Raw genomic sequence first — 13,802 nt, 5'->3', positions numbered from 1 at the left:
GGGGGAAGTGTTCCCATAGCAAACCCGACCTAGTTTGACTAATACAAAAAATGATCTCGACACAGTTCCACAAGCAATTCTAGACTTTTGGTGCGAGTTACAATGTAACCATTTTTATTCTTAGTTTCAATGTTTTGTCTAATTTTTCCTACTGCTGCCCTAACAAAATAGCAAAAATTTAGTTGTTTTAAAACAACCTCAATTTATTCTCTTATAGTTCTGGAGGTCAGAATTCTAAAGTCGGCCAGCAACATAGCATTCCTTCTGGAAATTCTAGGGGAAAATCTGTTCCTTTACCTTGTCCAGTTTCTAGAGACCACCTGTACATTCCCTGATTCATGGTACCACCTTCTATCTTCAAAGCCAACAGCAGAGAATCTGTCAATCTTTCTCTTTGGTCCAACTGTCATATGGCTTTTTCTTGTGCTCACTTTATGCCTGATAATCCAGGATAAATTCCCCATTTAAAGACCCTTAGCTTAATCACATCTGTAAAGATCCTTCTACCACATAAGGTAATAAATTCACAGGTCCCAGGGATTAGGACATGGTCATCTCTGGGGGTGTGTGTGCCTTATTCCATCTACCCTATCACCTTCTGTCAACTGAGGATAGCCATGCAGAAACATAATGAAGATTTGGTCTCTAAAACAACACGTGCACCGGCAAGATGACAAAAATGCTATCATTATTAAAAATAAACTGACCTCCTGACATGCCACAGCAGTGGGAAGTAAGTACTCTGAAATTCACTGCTTATTTCACATTGGAAGGAAGTACAAAAGAATCTGTATTGTACTGAGGAAAACAGTGGAATCAAAGCCTGTGTGATTTTCAGTTGACTGGAGGTTAGGAGACTAACAGTCCTGTCTCTCTTCCAAGATTTTATAGGGCAAAATGGATCCGTTTTGTTTTCCAGGGCTGAGTCTGTCTTTGTTCCAAACCTACTGCACTTCATCTCTTAGGTAACCATTCACTCATCTCACTAAAATAGATGATGTTTACCTCCTGAGAAACGCCCAGCTCCTTCACAGTTTGCGCCCAGAGGTGCACATGCTTCCACACGAGAGGGCGCTGGTGCATAAAGAGCGCGCTGAAACTCGGCCGGAAAACTCCCCGCTTCGGTAACTATCAGGGAGACGCCGTCTGGAGTCTGGGGCTGTGTACTTTGCTTTCCTCAGCCCAAGCACCACTACTGTGACAGAGCACTAACACTCTAGGACTTTTTCACCGAAGACAGGTAATGCAGCTGCTTCTTGATGGGAATAGTTTCCTGATGTCTTCATGGAAGAAACAAGTCTATTTTTTAGCATCCTGGAAGCTGGCATGGACACAGTAAGAAGAGTGGACTTCTGAAACTCACGATCTCAGGGTTGTGACATCGAACCCCTGGTGGGGCTCCGCACTCAACGCAGAGTCTTCTTCCTCCTCCTCCCTCTCCCTTTGCTCCCTCCCACCCCACTGGTGCTCTCACTCTCTCTCTCTCTCTCAAATAAGTAAATAAATCTTTATTTTTTTTTTAAAGATTTTATTTATTTGAGAGCGAGCGAGCATGCACAAACAGTGGGGAGGGAGAAAGAGTCTTTTTTTTTTTTTTTTAAAGATTTTGTATTTATTTGACAGAGAGAGATACAGCGAGAGAGGGAACACAAGCAGCGGGAGTGGGAGAGGGAGAAGCAGGCTTCCCGCGGAGCAGGGAACCCGATGCAGAGCTCGATCCCAGCACCCTGGGATCATGACCTGAGCTGAAGGCAGACGCTTAACGACTGAGCCACCCAGGCGCCCCAGGGAGAAAGAGTCTTAAGCAGACTCTGCACTGAGCATGGAGCCTGACGCGGGGCTTGATCTTACGACCCCAAGATCACGACCTGAGTCAAACGAAGAGTCGGACACTTAACCCACTATACCACCCAGGCCTCCCGTAAATAAATCTTAAAAAATAAATAAATAAAACTGGGATGTGCATTCAAATTGCTGACTTGTCAGTTTCAGGCAAGGTTCATCTCTGAGCCTCAATTTCTTCAGCTGCAAATGGGGATGGTACCAGTGACCTCACAGGACGGCTACCAGGGTTCAACGAGAATGAATGGAAAGCATACAGCACGACACCTGACAGGTTCTAGTGCAAAACAAACTATTACAGTACTGGAATCAAGAGCCCGACTATAGCAATTTGGTTCACTAAGGAACTTTAAATTTAAATTCTACCTAAAATGAAACAATGGTATAAATAGTTACAAGCTGGGGCACCTGGGTGGCTCAGTCGTTAAGCGTCTGCCTTTGGCTCGGGTCATGATCCCAGAGTCCTGGGATCGAGCCCCGCATCAGGCTCCCTGCTCAGCGGGAGGCCTGCTTCTCCCTCTCCCACTCCCCCTGCTTGTGTTCCCTCTCTCGCTGTCTCTCTCTCTATCAAATAAATAAATAAAATCTTTAAAAAAAAAAAAATAGTTACAAGCTTCCTATACAACCTCGGTCCTGCTTCTCTCTAGTAATGATTTCTTTGCATTGAGTCTCCCATCCAGAGTCCCTGAAGTTTGCAGAGCTTTGTTCCAGCTGAACTACGCAGATGTTGGTTTGTGTCATTTACATTGGCTTATCTATTTTTATTTTTATTTTTTTAAAGATTTTATTTATTTATTTGAGACAGAGAGAATGAGATACAGAGAATGAGAGGGAAGAGGGTCAGAGGGAGAAGCAGACTCCCTGCCGAGCAGGGAGCCCGATGTGGGACTCGATCCAGGGACTCCAGGATCATGACCTGAGCCGAAGGCAGTCACTCAACCAACTGAGCCACCCAGGCGCCCTCGCATATCTATTTTTAGAGTAAGGTTTCTTTGTGATAAGTCATATCTTATACTTCCTCTGGAGAATGCACACTATTCTTCATGCAGTGGGCAATTCAAGCAAGTTTTATAGACCAAAGACCTACAAGTTATCAAAAGGCAATGACATGGTATAATCAGGAATAATGACAATAACCAAGCAGAGAAGGATTGTTTTTCTGTCACAGCTAACTTGGTGAAAAAGGCACAAGTGGAAAAGCATGGGTAATTAGAGGAATGAATACTCAGTTGTGTTCACGTACAATTTGCATGCAGTCCTGGGTTGTCTAGTTGCAGGCTAATTAATCCCTATACTGTTACCCTGTGTCTAAAAAGAATGTCAGGTAACATTACTCACTAGACGCAGATGCTAGATATGGAAGTTCCTCATGGGAGCTTGATGGAGAGGGCATGACTGTCTGGCAACTCTTCCCATTTACCTCACTTTCTGCCACACTGAGGGATTTAGAATCACCACATGTGAACAGGGCAACACTTCCCAGGTTAGATGGGTAACCAGATCCAACAGGCTTTCTTTGAAATCACAAAAGCAAATTCTATGGCTTTTCTTTTTTGTTTTAAAAGATTTTATTTTTAAGTAATCTCTATACCCAATGCAAGGCTCCAATTTACAACCCCAAGATTAAGAGTCACATGCTCGGGGCACCGGGGTGGCTCAGTGGGTTGGGCATCTATCTGACTCTTGGTTTTGGCTCACGTTGTGATCTCAGGGTCCTGGGACCAAGCCCCACATTGGTTCCATGCTCAGCAGGGAGTCTTCTTGAAGAGTCTGTCCCTCTGCCCCTCCCCTGACTCACATGAGTGCATGCTCTCTAAAACAAATAAATCTTTTTTTTTTTAAAGATTTTATTTATTTATTTGACAGAGAGAGAGATAGCGAGAGCAGGAACACAAGCAGGGGGAGTGGGAGAGCGAGAAGCAGGCTTCCTGCCGAGCAGGGAGCCCGATGTGGGGCTCGATCCCAGGACCCTGGGATCATGACCTGAGCCGAAGGCAGACGCTTAACGACTGAGCCACCCAGGCGCCCCAAATAAATAAATCTTAAAAAAAAAAAAAAAAGTCGCATACTCTACCAACTGAGCCAGCCAGGCGCCCCCCTATGGCTTCCCTAAAAAGGTCTGAACAAAATTAATCCTTGGTATAAAAAAAATCAGCACAGGGATGACAATCTCGGAGCGGGATGATGACAAAGAACAAGCATAAGGAACCCTTCTGGAATGATGGGATAGCCTGTATCTTGATAGGGGTATTAGTTGTTTGGGGTACACACTTGTCAAAGCTCAGTGGTTTAAGTAACACAACTTACTGAGTGGTATAACGAGGTTTGCATTTTTCTGGAGGCCGGCCGGCCGGCCGGGGCAGCCTGGGAGGCAAGCCCTTCTCACAAGCAGCAGCGGTAGCACCGGGGAACTGGCGAGTCGGAGGCGACGTGCACAGATGAACCTGGCTTCCACCTCACCCAGTGACAGCAGCTACACCTCAAGAAGTAAATACATGATAGCAACCCATGCCAGGATTCTCCTCAATTTGTCCTGGCCCCAGACTGAAAAGCATTAATACAGAAGGAGCTTGGTTAAGGTGCTTGGTCTTTCATGATAATTTTTCTTCAAAGAGATCGGGACAAGGAAAGATGCTCTGCTATCACAGCCATCCTTTCCCACCAGCAGCAGGAGAGAAGAGATGGGTAGCTGACCTGAGGTATTTTTTTTTAAGATTTTATTTATTTATTTAGAGAGCACAACCGCAAGTGCGGTGGGAGGAGAGGGAGAGAGAGAATCTTAAGCAGGCTCCACACCCGGCACGGAGCCCAATGCAGGGCTTGATCTCATGACCCAGAGATCAAGACCTGAGCTGAAACCAAGAGTCGGACCGTCAAATGACTGGGCCACCCAGGCGCCCCTGATTGGAGGGTTTGTAAAGAAATCTAGTTTTCAAAGCATTAATTACATGAGAAACTGCCACCAAATCAAAGAGTCTTACAATCTAAATGGAAAGGGGAAGGTTCTTAAGCTGCTCTCTAGTCCTGGGATATAAAATAGGGGGAAAATGTACAGAAAAGAACTTGATTTTTCCTATCAAGTTGCTGCCAGGAGAGACGCCTGGTGTTTCACCTCATTAACTCAGATGCTAAGTAATGACCCTCTTTCCCCAAAAAGGCTTTTGCACATCTCTGGTTTTCCCCATCCAGTTTGCCCATTTCAAGGAGGCAACAGAGTATAGTGATTGAAGAGCAGACTCCTGACTTTGAGACTGAACCCAGGTCTAATATCTTGGTGCCTCAGTTTCTTCACCTGTAAAGCGGGGAGAATGATAGTATCTATCCTCAAAAGTTCTCTATTAAGTAAATTAAAAAGTTAAGAGTTAAGAACAGGGAATAGCACATGGTCAGCGCTCAGTAAAAGTTGGCTGAAGTTAGGAAGCAAAAGATGGGTGAATTAGGAGAGACCCAGACACATCATCTCTAGATTGCTAATGCTTGGTCTTAGATATCTTGTTGCTATAAAAACATGCCACAGGTGAGTTTTGAGGTAAGACTTCCGTAAGACTAGCCAGAGAGGCTCAGGTGAAGTAAAGGTAACACCACAGTGAACTCCATGTCCTTCCCTGTCCCACAGCCACCCTTGAATGTCATGAGCCAACCCACTTGGTTTGTAGCTGGTACTTAGAAACATTAGAAAACCCAAGGTTTCGTCACCCAAACACAACCCTATTGTCACTGTGGCTTAGTTCCTTCCAGCCCTGTAGTAGCAGTTCTGTGTTATTTCAAACTTGGTGCTCCTTTAAACAAACGGCCACACAACATCCTAATATGAAGATTCACACAACTGACTTGACTGATCCTCTAGATTTTTCACTCTTAAAAGGACAACTTGTGCATTTATCTTGCTTCTTTTTGTGAGCTTGTATTTAGAACTGTTGCCTTGGGAAGTTTTCCTACAGGCGGGACTGCTGAGCCAACTACTCTGAATGTAAGTCCTTTAATTCATTTGACTTTTACTGGGTATTTATGCAGTGCCTGGCACTGTGCTCACATAGAGAACAAAATATGAACAACATGTGGTCTTGGTTCTTGTCCTCAAGGAGTTCACAGACAGGGGGAAAGTATATTGCTAAATACTCTTTATAGGGTGATACCGATTTATATTTCTTAATAAATTCCCTAAGGAATCATCCCCATTTTACCACATCGACCCCATTAGGATTCCAATAAGCAAACCAAACAAAAACTGGATTTATTATTAGGTAGAAAATGAAATCTTGCTTGGGTCTGAATTAATGTTTACTGATTAGCTGTGCCTCCCCTTTCACAAGTCACATCACGGTCTTGCTCAGATTTTACTGGGATATTGGTCTATTTCTTGTCTACTTGCAGGTTTTCTTTACGGAGCAAAGACGTGAGCCCACCGTCCGTGTGCCCTGCTGGGCTATTTCCCAGTTCCCATTCAGTCTATTTTCCCACATTCAGAATGACTTCCACTAACTTGTACTTGGAGCTACGCCATTTGGCCCATATGGAGAGATTTCCTAAGAAACGACTCCGTGAAAACTACTGCTTTATTTGCTGAAAGGAGGTTGAAGATAACATAGGTTACATTAGTTTCCTCTTTACAAAAGCCCACAAAAGAAATGCTTTCTGGTATCAGTACCAGGAATAATTATGCGTCTCCCAATAGTGGGTGCATTTTTACGTTATGAACACAGTGAATCACGGAACTCATCATGTCTTCTTTAGGTCAATTCCTAGAAAGGGTAAAGTCAACTAACTGTACAGCTCACCACTAGCAAATGTAAGCCTTTAAAAGCACGCACTTTTGTATACTTAACTTCATTCCTGGCTTTATATTATCTTCCCTCCTTTCTTCTTCCCCTGTTTCATTTTTCTTATCCATTTATTTAAAAAATTTAAACCAGTTATTAACATTATGAGGTATAAAAAGTGCGTATCTAGTTTGAACAAAATTGGAAGGCTCAAAAGGGTATAAAACACCACGTACAAAGTCCCACCAAATATTGCATTAGAACACAAAGAAATAAAGGACACGGTCTGGCTTTTAAGGAGCGGACAACCTAGCAGGCAAGAACCAAGCAAACACAAGATTATCAACAGGCACGTTAAGTGCTCGGACAGAGGGAAATGTGGCTGTGGACACACAGGAAGGGCATCAAATTCAGACTGAAGGGCTTTTTGGAATGACTTCTGGGAGAAGCAATGCAGAGTCCAGAGGGAAAAGCAGTCTAACAGAGAAAGAGGCAAAGGCAGTCCAAGGGATGGAAAAGGCCTTATATATTGAGCTAAGGAGTTGAAACTTGATCCTGAAGACTATGGAGAGCCCACTGCAGGATTTTAAATGGGATTTAAATGACACGACTAGACTGGCATTTCAGAAAGAACAGGCTGGGAGGGTGTGCAGGACAGATCGATAAGGGATAACAAAATGAACCAGCAACTCTAGCGATGCGGTCAGAAGTGACAAGGACCTGAGTAATTTAATACATTAAGAAAACTGAGGTTCCCATTTTTATTATACTTTCTAGCTACGATTAATATGTAAGAATGCTATGAGTTTTTGCCAAACTCAATAAATTTAACCTCTTGAATTCAGATTTCTGTATTTCATATCACCAGATAAACATAATTTTATCTCTTTTCAAATATTTATACTTCATTTCTTATTGTACTGGCCAGAACTGTATTTTTTAAACATAATTACCCAAACTGTATGATTTTAGGCTATAAATTGAAAAATAGTCCAAGGGAACAAAATAGAGATTTTGGAAATGATTTAAACTCTTTAAGAACTTAATATTACAGGGGGGCCTGGATGGCTCAGTCGTTAAGCGTCTGCCTTCGGCTCAGGTCATGATCCCAGGATTCTGGGATCGAGCCCCGCATCGGGCTCCCTGCTCAGCGGGAAGCCTGCTTCTCCCTCTCCCTCTCCCTCTGCTTGTGATCCTGCTCTCACTGTGTCTCTCTCTGTCGGATAAATAAATAAAATCTAAAAAAATAACTTAATATTACAAACCAGAAGCAACATAACAATGGTGAGAAGATCCGCTGTTGAAGGCATGTTGTTGGGAGAGTTGGTGTCCGCCTGCCTATCAGCACAGCATGGTAAGAACTGCTTCCCACCCCACGGCTGCGGGCCCACTCAGATGGGTCACACAGTTATATGTGAGGGGGAAAAGAGAAAGGAAGAAAATGGAATAGCATATTTATTCCAGCTGTGGAAGGAAGATAAATTTCTGACTATTGTGAAATAAAGGATATTATCAGAGACAAACTGAATAGGTATGAATATAAAAAATAAAATAGTTTTGCCCAATGAAATGGAAAACGAAGGGAAAATAGAAGATGAAGAAAATAACAGATATAAGCTTGCCAGTCTATGTGTGTATATATAAATCTATTACAAATATGAAATATGTAAGGTTAATAACAGTATTTCATTGAATAGATGGTCAAACGGTCAAAACAGATAGATGATCAACTTACACATAAAGGAAATAGAGTAAATTATCCTTTGGAATACTGCAGAGCCTCTACGAAATGAATGAAACATAAAAACACCTGGAGGGGGGCGCCTGGCTGGCTCAGTCAGTAGTGTGTGTCTCTTGATCTTGGGGTTGTGAGTTCAAACCCCACATTGGGTGTAGAGATTACTTAAAAATAAAATCTTTAAAAACAAAACAAAGAAAACAAAACACCTTTAGGGACTCACTACACACTTGCTAAATGAAGTGGCGGACAAAGAAAGCTGGAACACAGTGTAAAGAAAAGTACATTTATATATTGTTGGAAGCACTGCCCACTAGCCCGAGCTCTCTGGAAAGCCACACAAGAAAAGTAACAACAGCTACGTATGAACGCACGCACGTGTGCAAACACACGTTCCTACCTTTTAAGTCCACTTGGAGGAACTATATCCCAGAAAGGATAAACAGTCATTTGTTTAATGAGATTCAGATGGAACTATTCACAACAGGATGAAGTGGAAATAATCCAAAGACCTAAGCAAGTAAAGAGGCTAAGTGAACCACAGGACAGCAACAACGTGTGTTGCTCAGCTTTTTAAAAGGACACATATGGGGCCATTCGGAACTAGAAGAGCAAACACAGGAACTCACTGAGGCTCTGCAAAATGCGTGTCTATGTATGTGACTTAAGAAGGATGCAGACGGGGCGCCTGGTTGGCTCAGGCGGAAGAGCGTGAGACTCTCGATCTTGGGGTTGTGAGTTTGAGCCCCATGTTGGGTGGAGAGATTATTTAAATGAATAAAATTTGGGAAAAAAAGAAGCAGCAGGATGTTGACAGAGTGAATGTTTTCCTATGCTCTTGATTTCTGTGGCACCGCAGGCCCGGGGGCTAGCAAGAAGCCAAGCTGGTGCTATTCAGCTAACGGTACACTGATCTCCTTCCTTCACCATAAGTCCCACGATCCAGCAGGCACCTCACCTTCATACTGCAGGAAATGCCGCCGCAGGAACATACACTTCGCTTTACACTGAGGTTTCTGGAAAGGAAAGCAAGTGCTGAGCGTCTACCAGCCTTACCGTGAGTGTGGCCAGGGACATGAAGCCAATGAGGTTATTCCATACTTTATCGATGTCCTTCAGCAGCTGCTGGAGCTTCTCACTGCACACTGCGGTGGCTTTTATCCCGAGCTCCACGCGCTTGGTCACTCTGTACACCTCAACGACACCTGCAGGGTGAGAGCGCCAGGTGAGGGCGGGGAGTGCAGAGACGGGCAGCACAGGGCCCCCCTACCGCTTGCTGGTATCTTAGCTGGAAATATGGACTATAATGTACTACTCCCTGCGACCAGTCTACACGGTGCTGCAGTGTAAGAGCTCACACCACCACTACACTACCTGGGTTCAAATCCCGGCTCTGCCACTTACTAGCTGTGTCACTCTGGGCAAGTCACATAACCTCTCTGGACCTTACTTTCTTCATCTGTAAAATGGGCATAATAAAAGCACCTCACCAGAGAGGATTAAATGGGTTAATACTGTAAAAGGCTTAGAACAGTCCCCGGAGAACAAGAGACACTACGGAAGTATTAACTCATTTTTTTCTGGCTTCTTTATAAGTCCATCTGTTTAAGTTGGGAAATCCCATTAAACTGGCAGAAAATGGGAACATCAAAAGCCTAGAAGAATCTGAATGTCAACATCATCACAAAGTAATTAAGAAATATTTCACTTCTCTGAATGCCCAATGATTTACAAACCCTGTGGCTTCATGCATCTTTTATATATACTTAACAGAACATAGGATGGTTCCTCTCCTGTGGTCTCTGAATTGTGGCTGAATTCTTCCAGCCAGGATGAAAGGTGCCAAGTATCTTCACTTTCTAAGGACAGCCACCAGACACATGCCCAACTTCCCCCCGAGCCTCTAGAAGAGAGGACTGGAGGAATTCCAGGGGGTCTTCAGAGTAGGGCAGCAGGAGCTGGGGTACAGCGCTCTGCTTTTCCTCTTCTTTCCCCAGAGGAAGGGCAGGAATGACTGCTTACCCTAAGCCAAGGGAGGGGGCTTCTAAGACAATCTTTCACAGATACCAGGAAATCTAGACGAGGATAGACAGGCACCCTCCTACTGGTCTGTCTGTGCAGTGGGGCTGTGCCTGACTAAGCAGGGGGCAGGAGCTAGAGCGAGGCAGCAGAAGCGAAGGAGAGACCGCATCCCTTTACCGCCTGCTCGGCCAGCGCACGTCTGAGGGACTACCGTGTGCCAGGCACGGGTCAAGGTGTTAGAGGCACAGCAGGGCTCAAAACAGACCGAATCACTCCCTTCCTGGAGGTTCACTCCAGGGAGGGAAAGAGATCATCAGCAAAAATAAGTAAAATATACAAGCTATTAAAGGCGACAGGGCAAAGGAGACAACAAGCAGGGAAAGGGACAGGAAGTGCAAGGGTAGGGTTAGGGGACACAGTTATGAGAAAGGGAGGCCAGGGAAGACCTCACTCAGAAGGTGGCACCTGAGCAGAGATCTGAAAACGACTAGGGTCCAGCGCACGTGGCTCTGGCCATGGCCAAGCATAAACTTCAGGAGGAGAGCAACACTGGACTGGACAGAGACTGGGGTCTCAAGTTGGACTGGGACATTTAATAGCTGAAGATGGTCAGGGAGGTAAGGAATCTGTGAAGTCATTAAGGGGTACAGAGGAAGAATCGACAGAGCATGAGCAAGGTAAGGCATTAATTGGAGACCCAAGAATTTTGCTGAAATCAGGAGTTGGGACGCTTAACTGATGGAACCACCCCAGGCGCCCCCACAAGGATTTCATTCTAATGCCTCATCTAGGTCAGGTTCTTTGATAAACCAGTAATGCAGACCCAAGTTTACACTGTTGCTGGTATGTGTATAAGGACTTAGAAACTTCGCCACAGGGACCTGAAGTCAAACAATTGTTTCTGTGACTTAAGCATCTTACCTACAAATGCAGATGCTACTTAGTGAAGTCACATGTAGCTTTCTGAAAGATCTAGGTTAAAATACTTAACGTAAGGGAAAACTGAAAATATTGTGAAGTGTCAAGATTTTGAATAAGTAAAACACAAAAGAACATACCTAATAAATACTCCATGCCTTGAGCTGACTGGATTACTTCTGTGCACACACAACTACTACTGATTCCATTTAAAGTATCATTTGCCTTCTTAATGACCTACGGGAAATGAAATCACATCACCTTAGATAATCGAGAATAGTCACTGCAAATCAATTTCCTATTAGGAGAAAACCCAACGGAGAAGCCAGGAGGTGTGAAAAAGCACGACAGGCTGATAGATGTTTATGACTATGCGGACACGAATCTGAGAACTTAACTTTAACCCTGAAGAAACAATCCTCCATTTCTCTGGAAAAGAGAGAGGCTCTTTAAATACTATTTTAATTTAGGCAGTGTTAATGATATCATTTTGTTATTTTTTAAACACAGTGACAGGTGAGGACACAAGTGACAAATGAGCCAGTGTTTGCTATCATATATGTGAAAGAAGCCTCCTTTAAGCTGTCTGGCTTTCCATAGAGCTTCCCTTTGCACGAGGCCATTGAGGGAGGGCTCTCCTCGGGTTTTCCTCTGTCCATTCGAATGAACCAAAAGAAGGCAAAATGGCACAAGACAGCACTTACATGCATGTGAGCACCACAAAAATGACATACTCACATCTAGGGCACTCCCCAGGCATCTCTGCCATTCGTATGCATATCTCTCATTCTCCTGTGAAATTTATAACAAGAACTGGGTTAAACCAGAAAGGCCGGAATCAGAGATGACTTCTGTCCATTTAAAGAGCACTAGAAGACTTTCCTTTTTATTAAAACCCCTCTACTTCAAGCACAGTTTATCTTTTGAAACCACTAATGACTATTCAAAATCATTAATACGTGTAACTTCTGAGCACAGGATTTGCGAATCCGAGGGAAATGTTTTGTAGCAGCTTCCCTCTGTAAATGTTGCCTCATTTGTTCTAGTAATAGCGTAAACTGCGTCAAAGGTGCTCACCACACAGATGTTTCGTACGAGAGCCAACCCTAAAGCACCGGCTTCCCGCGCCGCAGCTAGGCCACTGTGCGCGTGTGAGTGACAAGGAGGGCCAAGGCGGAGAGTTAAGAGCATTGGCTGTGGGAGGAAGACAGTGTGGGACTAGGACGCAGCCAACAAACAAAGATCCGGAACATTGTCCCCCTCTCCTCTATTTTGACGTTTTAACGTTCACTAAGTCTAAAACGATAAAGTCTAAGCGCTCAAAGAAAAGTTCCTTTAAACACTTTCGTCCTTGTGAAGTCTCATGAATAATTTCAATTTTAGGGTCACGGACAACTTTTGGCAGATGTCCCATCTGAGAAGTATTTTCATCCAGGGCTAGTGTTACCATCCTCTCCCTCTAGTTAAGTATTTTATGTCTGGTTCCTTGTGACTTTCTGCCCCCGCTTCCGCATAAGTATCTTTTCTTGAGGCCCTCAGTGCCCGGCTGGTCTTCGACCTGCCCCCTGGAGGAAACTGCCCTACTCACCTCCACCTCTCCTGTCAGATCTCTGTACTTGTCACGGACGACAGGCAGGGCCGGCTTCTCACTCAGCGTGTTGGAACGGTCTCTGAAAGGCTGCTCCAAAGCCGGAGAGGGGGAAGGACGGCTTACTTCTTTATCACCGAGGCTCAAACTCCTTTTGTGTGATCCTGGGGAAGCGGATGGCACAGTCAAGGGTCCTCATCACTCAGGTTAATTCAAGCCAAGGCTTTTCCTTGCGAACACGACCCTCTCTTCTTCAGATGCTTATGTCATGAAGCATCCAGAAACACAGTCCTTATTCATTCTTCTCTGGCAAACTATCCAGGCATATCTCAGGAAGAGCGTGCATTTGGTTCTAGACCACGTCAATAAAGCGAGTATTGCAATAAGGGGAGTCAAATGTGCATGTAAAAGTGAGTGTACCCTGCACTGTAGTCTGTTAAGTGTGCAATAAAGAGCATTTTAAATATCAGTGCATAAGGCTTGGGCTGCTTTTCCAGGCCTTAGTCATGGATTTGCACCGAGCTCCTACCTACTCCCAATCCAACAGGAATCAATGATGCCTTTGCTCAGGATGGGCTTAAAGCAGGAAGGGCACACTCAAATGCCTTTGGGGAGTAGGCAGGTCAAGTAAATGACTGAAGTAGGCCAGCCGGAGACAAGAAGTGGTGGGCCTGTGACACCAGGACAGCGCGTCCCATCTGTCAGAGTGCTACTCAGCCCCATGGGATTGTCAAAAGGGGAGACACAGGCTTAGTAGTGTCAGATAGGACAACTTTTCAAGAAAAGCTAGAAATCTAGTGCTCGATTCGGCAGCACATATACTAAAATTGGAACGATACAAAGAAGATTAGCATGGCCCCTGTGCAAGGATGACACGCAAATTCGTGAAGCGTTCCATACTTTTTAACAATAAAAAATTAAAAAAAAAAAGCTA

The 13,802-nt window shown here is 44.3% G+C and overlaps 1 protein-coding gene and 1 non-coding gene across 11 annotated transcripts in view; one reads left to right on the top strand and one right to left on the bottom strand.

Moving 5' to 3' along the window:
• The window catches only part of SYNRG (synergin gamma), a 79,897-nt gene that overhangs the window by 8,273 nt on the left and 57,822 nt on the right, over positions 1-13,802 (bottom strand). For all 10 annotated transcript variants that reach the window (XM_035026611.1, XM_035026619.1, XM_035026612.1 and 7 more), the window contains 4 exons: positions 12,869-13,032; positions 12,019-12,072; positions 11,421-11,517; positions 9,397-9,545 (listed from right to left, as the gene is read on the bottom strand). In XM_035026611.1, coding sequence (XP_034882502.1) covers positions 9,397-9,545; positions 11,421-11,517; positions 12,019-12,072; positions 12,869-13,032 — 464 coding nt within the window. The remainder of the gene's footprint in view (positions 1-9,396; positions 9,546-11,420; positions 11,518-12,018; positions 12,073-12,868; positions 13,033-13,802) is intronic.
• On the top strand, positions 13,666-13,772 carry LOC118025361. The gene has a single exon (XR_004683296.1). It is a non-coding gene; the product is annotated as a U6 spliceosomal RNA (small nuclear RNA).

This window comes from Mirounga leonina, unplaced genomic scaffold (assembly GCF_011800145.1).
Source record: "Mirounga leonina isolate KUSES-001 unplaced genomic scaffold, KU_Mleo_1.0 Mir_200, whole genome shotgun sequence".
Lineage (NCBI taxonomy): Eukaryota > Metazoa > Chordata > Mammalia > Carnivora > Phocidae > Mirounga > Mirounga leonina.
Note: the sequence above shows the minus strand (reverse complement) of the source record. Positions and strands in the feature narration are given on the sequence as shown.